Source organism: Budorcas taxicolor, chromosome 10, assembly GCF_023091745.1.
Source record: "Budorcas taxicolor isolate Tak-1 chromosome 10, Takin1.1, whole genome shotgun sequence".
Classification (NCBI taxonomy): Eukaryota; Metazoa; Chordata; class Mammalia; order Artiodactyla; family Bovidae; genus Budorcas; species Budorcas taxicolor.
The window spans coordinates 34,889,534-34,899,015 of NC_068919.1; the positions used below are offsets into that span (position 1 = coordinate 34,889,534).

A 9,482-nucleotide genomic window follows, 5' to 3' on the forward strand; every position below is an offset into this window, starting at 1 on the left:
ATAATAAGAAACTGGGAATTGGATCCCAAGCTGCTTGGAGGCAGCTGACGCTGTCAGGATCATCCCATGAAAATCAAAGTACTGGCATTTCTCTGTCAGCCTTGACCACAGAAATCCAAGTCAGAGCCTTCCCTCCTCCAGGCCCTAGGCTCACCCTGGCATCTAAGAGCGGGCAGTTAAAGGCCCATGGTTCCACAGCGTTCAGATGGGAACTGAGTCCCAGGGGGGTGGCCTGGCCCTGCCAGCAGAGCCCCTCAAAGGCCCCACACCTCAGGTTCTAGAAGTCTGTGGCCATTGGCCTACTGATCATTTTGCTGCCACAGCTGTTCAAACAAAACAGAAGAACTTCTTCCAGCGGCAGCGGGAGAGGGTGCGCACACCTTTGGCGTTCAGCTTCTTCTCCAGCCGGGCTTTGTGCTCAATGGCACTGAGAATGGCCGAGTCAAACACCTCCTTCAAGTTCTTCTGCGTCAAGGCAGAGCACTCCAGGTAGCAGCAGGCCCGGATTTTCTCCGCCAGACCCTGAGCCTGGGGTTGAGGCACCGGGCCTTCCCGGCCCCCCTGGTCCAGCTGAATCAGTACATTGACATCATCCCTCAGGTCGGCCTGGGTACCCACCAGCAGCACGGGCGCCTGGGGATTGTGAGTACGAATCTCTGGCAGCCATTTCTCTGTGATGTTTTGGAAGGAGCTGGGCTGCACCACACTGAAGCAGGCCAGGAAGACATCTGTATCCGGGTAGCAGAGGGAGCGAAGGCGGTCAAAGTCTTCCTAGGATGGAAAGTCCAGGCCATTATTCCCTGCCACAGGATGCAGGTAATCCCTTGTCACCTGGGTTTAGAGACTGAGACTCATAACTAAGGGCTCAAGCCCTTCTCCATTCCTGATGGACCCGGGATCCTCCCAGCCTCCAACCCACCTCACCCCAGATCAGTAGAGGATGCTCCTACTTCTCACCTGTCCCGCTGTGTCCCAGAGCTCAATGCGCACCGGCGCTCCATCAACCAGGACTTGCACTGCAGGGGAGAGGCAGGGGAAAGACTGAGTTAGAAAGAGCGTTCTGAGATTAGGTTTGATGTAGATACACTACCGTGTATAAAATAGCTAGTGGGAACCTACAGTTCAGCCCAGAGAGCTCAGCTCTGTGCTCTGTGATGGGTGGTATGGGGGGAGGCGAGTGTTCAAGAGGGAGGCATAGGTATACGTATAGCTGATTCACTTCGTTGCAGAGCAGAAACTAACACAACATTGTAAAGAAATTATACTCGAATAAAGAAAAGAAAAAGAGGCTTCCCTGGTGGCTCAGTGGTAAGAATCCATCTGCCAATGCAGGAGATACTGGTTCGAGCCCTGGTCCAGGAAGATCCCACCTGCCTCAGAGCAGCTGAGTCCATGACCACAACTATTGAGCCTGTGCTCTAGAGCCCTGGAACCGAAACTAAACATGCGGTAACTACTGAAGCCGGGACGCTGTAGAGCCGGTGCTCCGCAACAAGTGAAGCCGCCGCAGCGAGAAGCAGCGAACTACAACCAACAGTAGTCCCCACTCGCCGCAACTAGAGAAAAACCCGCGCAGCAACGAAGACCCAGCACAGCTAAAGATAAATGAAGAAAAAAATTTTTTTAAAGAAAAAGAAAGAGCGTCTTGGATCCCACCCAGCCTCAGCAGCGCCACCTCGGGGCCTGCTCCCGCCAGCCTCCCCGGGGGCTTCGGTGCACTGGTTCCTCTGCTCCAGACGCAGCCCCCGAGTGCACAACCCCACCCCAGCCACGCGGCCGTCGAACGTACCGGAGAAGGTGTCCAGCGCTGTGGGCCGGTAGCGCGCGGGGTACCCATTGCAGGTGTAGCTGACGATGAGGCTGCTCTTGCCCACCGCGCCGTCGCCCACCAGCACGCACTTTATGCCCAGCTCGGGGGACGCGCTGCCCCGTCCCGGGGGAGGGGTCGGGGATCGGAGAGGGGACGACTCGGCTTCGCTTAGCTCCCGCGGGGGCATGGCCCGCTCCGGGGACAGCCGGGGACCAGGCTCCGCTGTGATCGGTGAAGCACGTTCCGTAGGTTGCCTCTGACTGAATCCGCGGAGACCCAGCTCAACCGCCAGCCGCTACCCGTGGGTATATGTGGACCCCGCCCACCTCATCTGCATACCCCAAGCGGCCTCGGACCCCGCCCACCCTCCGAGCCTTCTCCAGGACCTCCCTCTACAGCACGCCGCAAGAGGTCAGGCAGTCTCTAATACCAGGAGGTAGAGACGCGGGCCGAAAACGGACGCTCAGGGAATCACACAAGTTCGAGAACAAAGAATTGCCCAGATGAGGCAGATCTCGGTATCCTGGCAGAGACAGATATCCAGGATTTATTGTTAGGGAGAAGAAGCAAATTGCAGAACACACACTGCAACATGTTCAAATTAAACGTTTATTCAAATGAAAACAATAAAAAAAGACATGTTTGAGTATTAAAAAGGCTGGATAATTTTATTAATGAATTACTTTTTAAAAATAAAGAGATTATGAAGAGGCAGAAGATAAACTCAAGAGGGAACACGGCCGGCAAGAATATATTGTACCTCTTCCACAGAAGAGCTTCCTCTAGATTCAGCCTGAAGGCAGGCTTTAAACACCTTCACTCTGCTCCTTTGAAGGATCTCGGGATGCTGGAGAAGCTAGCTGGGGAGGATCTTCAAGGACAATTCTCCAAGTGAATATTTTCTATATCCCCAAAGTCTCTAATATTATCTTCATCATCATCAAAAGCAGATAATAATTACCTGTTTGCTGATGCTGTCCTGGGCCACCCATTGTCCTTGCCCTAGAAGGTGTTTATAGATAGAGACATGATATCTCATGTAGCCCTAGGAAGGTCACCAAGAGAGCAAGCGAAGAATAGCCTGATGCTAATTTCATCTCTTTATTGTAGCCACACCAAGTGACACCAGGCCCAGAATCCTTTCTCTGAATTCCAAGCCTATACAAAGATCTCAGCCTATATAAAGATCATTGAAAACACCTCCTTCACGAGTTGTTGAAGGGAGAGTGTTGGGAGTAGGTCAGTGAAAATTGAAGAAAAGAAATAATTGTATTTTTCAAGCAGTAGGTAGTATAAAAATCCCTAAGTCCAAATTTCAAAATCTCTTGAAAAAAGTTTCAAGATTTCTGATTTTTATTCCTTACCCTCCCCTCCCCACCAACTGTTGATCAAATGTTGAGGACAACAACTAGAAAGTGGCTGATTTAACCATTAAAAACTTGACTGTGGGGAAATGGTAGGATCCCCAGTATTCACTTCTGTATCCCAGTGTCTACATCCTACATTTCTTACCTCCAAGTATCTGTGGATGCTAATAACCCCTTGGTGATGGACAGGGATGCCTGGTGTGCTGTGATTCATGGGGTTGCAAAGAGTCGGACACGACTGAGCGACTGAACTGAACTGAACTGATAGCCCCTGTGACTTCTCAGACACATCCACATAAGACATCCGGCGAGTGAAAGAAGCCTAAAAGTGCTGCCTTCACACTGTGGCACTCAGAAGGTCTGAAAGCTATTCTTTTTGCTCTCCTGGAAAGGGAGCCAAGAATGGGGATTTGAAAAGACCTAGACATCAAGAGACCTGCCCCAGTATTCCCACTTCTTCAACTCATTAGCTGTGTAATTCCTGAGAAATCACTTGCTCCATCTCAGCTGTAACATGCTAGGTGAAGCTTCCTTATTTAATATTTATTTCTTAAATATTTCTTATTTCTGGTGCTAGCAATCTGTGATTCAGGGAACCTAGGGAAATTGCCCCAGTCTGGGTGTCTGAGACAAAATTACTACACACACACTCTTCTTCACCATGCTCTTATCCTTTTACCCAAACTATTATTAAAAATAGTTTTATTGTAGCTGTAAATTTGAGAGTAATCATGTTTAATTCTTTCTGCAGGTAGAAAAGGGAATATAAATAATACAAATGGGGGAGGTATCAGCTGGTCATGGTTAAACCCCACTTGGCCTGCAACAGGCCATTCTTTGCTGGCCCTGTGGATGGGGACACTTTCTAACCTGAGCTGGTTTAGGGACAGTCTTGTCAGCAAGAGATGGGAGGAGGAGACAACCTGGGGAGCTGGTGAGTCATCTATTTCTCACTAAAGACTTGCAATTCTGGTTGCTGCTGCTGCTGGGAAAGTCCCCTCCCGAGGGTGGCCTGAGTCTTATTCCTGTCCACCTGAGAAATTGTCCCAACTTCCGTCAGATACACATTTGCTAAGATTAAAATGTTGCCTTGACTTTCTCCTTGGAGGGATGATCGAATTTAGGACTGGAGCAGGAAATATACAAGATGAGCCTGGGACATTTTGTAGTACAGAAAGTAAAGCAGTGCCAAACAAACAAAGCAACAGGAAGCTGGAGATACATTAGAGGACCCAGAAGCCAACTGAAAGAGCTTCCACAGGCCAAACCTGGGACAGTTTGAGCAATAAAATAAACCAGTATTGGATTATAACCCCAAATATAAAATAAATAGCATATCTATTCTGGTATAAATGGGGGATAATATATAAAACTTCTCGTGAATGATCCAAAATACTGTATGTAGATATTCTACCCTTAAGAGAGCAAACCACCACTCTTGTGGGCCGTGCATAGTGACTTTCTTGCAAAGACTTAAAAGGGTAGGGGAGAAAACAACTTTACAGTGGAAAATCCAGACAAACACCACCTCAAGCAGGTGATCAAGATTAAGATCAACATTGATAAGTCAAGTTGATGGTATGTACCTTTGATGTGATGCAGAGAATGACATTTACCTCTGTGGCCTTCCTCTCAAGAATCGCAGTCTAATCATGAGGAAAACAGGAAAATTCCAACTGAGAGACACTCTACCAAAAGGTGGTCCAGTACTTCTCAAAACTGTCAAGGTCATCAAACAAGGAAAGTATGGAAAACGGCCCCAGACAAGAGGAGCCCAAGGAGACATGACAACTAAATGTAATGTGGTATTCTGAGTGGGAGTTTGGAAGAGAAACAGGACATTAGGTAAAAACTAAGGAATTCTGAGTAAAATGTAAACCTGAGCTAATAATAATGGACTAAAAAATAATAATAATAATAATAATGGACTAATTCTGGTTCATTAATTGTGACAATCAGTGACATCAAAATGTACAATCAGTTCAGTTCAGTCACTCAGTCATGTCTGACTCTTTGAGACCCCATGGACTGCAGCACACCAGGCCTCCCTGTCCATCACCAACTCCCAGAGTTCATTCAAACTCATGTCCACTGAGACAGTGATGCCATCCAACCATTGTATCCTCTGTTGTCCCCTTCTCCTCCTGCCTTCAATCTTTCCCAGCATCAGGGTCTTTTCAAATCAGTCAGCTCTTCACATCAGGTGGCCAAAGTATTGGAGTTTCAGCTTCAACATCAGTCCTTCCAATGAACACTCAGGACCGATCTCCTTTAGGATGGACTGGCTGGATCTCCTTGCAGTCCAAGGACCTCTCAAGAGTCTTTTCTAACACCACAGTTCAAAAACATCAATTCTTCAGCGCTCAGCTTTCTTTATAGTCCAACTCTCACATCCATACATGACTACTGGAAAATATGTACAATATAATGTAAAATATTTATAATAGGGGAACCTGAGTGTGAAAGACAGGGAAACTCTGTGCTATCTTCTTGATTTTTCTATAAGTCTAAACTGTTCTAAAGTTTATTAAAAAAACAAACAAAAAACCCTAATTTTAAAAGTATGGTATTAACACAAAAAAAGACACATAGATCAATGGAACAGAATATAGAACCCAGAAATAAACCCATGCTAATATGATCAATTAATCTACAATAAAGGCGGCAAGAATATAGAATGGGGAAAAGACAGGCTCTTCAATAAATGCTGTGGGTGACCCTGGAGAGCTACATGCAAAAGTATCAAACCTGGACTACTTTCTCACACCATACCCCGAAATAAACTCAAAATGGATTAAGACTTAAAGGTAAGACCCGAAACCATAAAACTCCTAGAAGAATACATAAGCAGTATGCTCTCTGACATCAATCTTAGCAATATTTTTTGGGGGGTCTGTCTCCTAGAAAGGGAAATAAAAGCAAAAATAAGCAAACAGGACTACATCAAACTAAAAAGATTTTGCACATGGAAAGAAACTATCAACAAAACAAAAAGACAGCCTACTGAATGGGGAAGATATTTGCAAACAATATACTCAATAAAGGGACTATATTGAAACTATATCCAAAATGCGCAAAGAACTCATACAGTTCAACAACAACAACGACAAAACACTTGATTTAAAAATGGCAGAGGACCTGAATAGACGTTTTTCTAAATAAGACACACAAATGGCCAACAGGCATATGAAAAGATGTTCAGCACCAGGGAAATGCAAGTTAAAAGCACAGCTGTGAGAATGGCTATCATCAAAAAGAACAATGTGTTGGTGAGAATGTGGAGAGAACACTTGCACATTATTGGTGGGAGTGTAAATTGATGCAGTCACTATGGAAAAGAGTATGAAGTTTCCTCAAAATATTAAAAATAGAACTACCAGGTGTTAGTCACTCAATCATGTCCAACTCTTTGTGACTTCATGGACTGTAACCTGCCAGGCTCCCCTGTCCATAAAATGCTCCAGGCAAGAATACTGGAGCAGGTAGCCATTCCCTTCCCCAGGGGATTTTCCTAGCCCAAGGATCAAACCCAGTTCTCCTGCATTTCTGCTTCCCTGGTGGCTCAGACGGTAAAGAAGAGCTACCCTATGATCCAGCAATTTCACTTCTGGGTATTTATCTGAAGAAAACAAAAAACAGTAATTCAAAAAGATATATGCACTCCAGTATTCATTGTAGTATTATTTACAATAGCCAAGAAACAACTTCAGTGTCCATCAATAGATGAATGGAAAAAGATGTTGTGTACATGTACCAAGGAATATTACTCAGCCATAACCAGTGAAATTTTGCCATTTGTTACAACATGGATGGATCTAGAGGGTATTATATTAAGTGAACTAAATCTGACAGAGAAAGACAAATCCTCTATGACCTGACTTATGTGTAGACTCTAAAAAACAAAACAATTCGGGACTTCTCAGGCAATTCAGTGGTTAAGACTCCACCTTTCCACTGCAGGGGGTTCAGTTTCAATCCTTGGTTGGGGGACTAAGATCTCAGATGCTGTGTGGCACAGCCTAAAAAAAATGAATTAAAATGTTTAAAAGACAAAACAAAATAAAAACAGATTCATCTATGAGTTCTACAGAGAACAAACAGGTAGATGCCAGAAGGAAGGAGGATGGGGGTGAAATACTTGGGAGATTAAGATGTACAAACCTCAAGTTATAAAATAAACCATGAGGATGTAATATACAGCATAGCATAAGGTATATGGTCAATAATATTGTAATAACTTTGTGTGGTGACAGATGGTTACCAGACTTACGGTGATCATCTCATAATGTATGCAAATGTCAAATCACTATGTAGTACATCTGAAACTAATATTTTAAGTCAACTATATTAAAAAAAAACTAAGCCTTAAGTTAAAAAAAAATTAGCTAGCTTAGGCAGAGTGTAAGATTAATAAAATAGTTGTATTTAGTGAAAAAACAAACACACAAAAAAAACTGAAACGTGGTCCTGACATTGAATCATGGCAGTCATAAAGTTTTGTTTCCAAAGTGTCCAACACAAGGTGTATGGAGCTTTAGACTTGTGAAGCTTCTTTAGTTTGCTCTATCTCATAAGATATCCAAGTGCAATTGCTGAGCCGTTTGAGCGATGTGGGCGGAGTATACGGGGGAAGTTAGGAAACTAGCCTCAGGATCAAAGAGGCTCCTAACTGGCAGACCATCCCAAAACTAGCAATCAATAGGTTCGCCAGAAGGCAATGGCACCCCACTCCAGTACTCTTTTGCTTGGAAAATCCCATGGACAGAGGAGCCTGGCAGGCTTCAGTCCATGTGGTCGCTAAGAGTCGGACACAACTGAGTGACTTCACTTTCACTTTTCACTGTCATGCATTGGAGAAGGAAACGGCAACCCACTCCAGTATTCTTGCCTGGAGAATCCCAGGGACAGGGGAGTCTCGTGGACTGCCATCTATGGGGTCACACAGAGTTGGACACGACTGAAGCGACTTAGCAGCAGCAGCAAGCAGGTGTGGTCAAATTCCTAGGCATTTCTGTTAAGCCCTGATCTTATTTAAAATTACTGCATACATTGGAATACCTCCAGCAAAACCTCAACTCAATAAACCAAAAGAAATCTACCCATGTCCACCACTAAGATTCTCCTATTGTTGAAAAAAGGATTAGCAAAAAAAGGAAGAGTTTGCCCAAAAAGTTCGGTGCTGAGGCCCTTTGTCAGTGAAACGTGCCTCTTGTAATCTTTTGCTATATTCTCTGCATACTCCACTCCGAGACTTCTGAATCAGGCCTGCTGCTCAGAAGGAGCCCAGAGACTCAATGAGTAGGTCAGAAAGCTTTGAAATAAAAAGAGGATGCAAGAAAAAGAATTTTATATCCAACACTTAATAAACCTAGGAAAAACTAATTTACCTACATACTGATGATTATAAGGCAATAATTGGATTTTTCTCAACTCCCTAGATGCATCCTGGGAGGGTGTTAAAAGCAAAATTCAGTGGCCTGTGCTGAGTTAGCCTCCTGGTACCAGGGGAACAGATCTTGTTCATCTCCCCTCCAGCTTCTTCATGCCATCTGTCCCAAGGATCTGGCCTACCTCCTTGGCTTCTGCCCAGCCCTGCCCTTCTCCCAACATCCAGCCTTAGTCTTTTCTCCTCCCTGCCTTTCTCTCCACCTCATCTCTACCCACTCGATCCCACTGCTTCTACCTCCTCAAACCTCTCGCTTATGCTCAGACTTCGCTCTCAAGCCCTGCCCAGTACTTTTGTTTGTTTTTAACCTCCTGCAGGAGTTCCAGCTAAAAATGTTCATATAAAAGTACTCTTCTCTCATTTCATTAATAGAGCTCTCCTCCTAACTTCCTCATTTCTGAAAATGCTAACCCAATTCTCTCCAGCTAATGGATTGGAAAGAGTTGGAGCCGACTAGTCTTCAAACCTCACAATGTGCTTGGACTCCTTCCTCTCCATCTTCAGTCCTTTTTGTGAAGTACTTGACACTCCTCTTCCTTTTGGCATCCCTTGCCCAAAGAATCACCTCCTGCCTGCCTCCCTGACTTTGTTTTTCTCATTTCCAGTGCGCTTAGGCTTCCTAAGACAACAAGTTTATTGTTACTCTCCCATTCAAAACACTACAGTGAATCCCTGTTCACTGCCGGATGGTATATGAATCTCTGCTGTCATCCACAGCTTCTGATTACAGTACACTCCCAGGATGGGGTAAACAACCACTAAAACAATCCTTAAGAGAACTTCCAATGATGTAGGAAAGTGTTTTAAAAAATAATGTAAAATGATACAGAATTACACAAACAGTTTTAGCCAAGTATTT

At 44.7% G+C, this 9,482-nt stretch overlaps 1 protein-coding gene across 1 annotated transcript; it reads right to left on the reverse strand.

Annotated features, from left to right (window-relative positions):
• Nucleotides 1-327: 327 nt before the first annotated feature.
• Nucleotides 328-2,025, reverse strand: RHOV (ras homolog family member V). Its single transcript, XM_052647078.1, has 3 exons — nucleotides 1,790-2,025; nucleotides 958-1,016; nucleotides 328-771 (listed from the first exon to the last, which is right to left on the reverse strand). Exons 1-3 carry the CDS (start codon nucleotides 1,995-1,997, stop codon nucleotides 328-330), a joined length of 711 nt encoding a protein of 236 aa, XP_052503038.1. The 5' UTR covers nucleotides 1,998-2,025.
• Nucleotides 2,026-9,482: the final 7,457 nt, after the last annotated feature.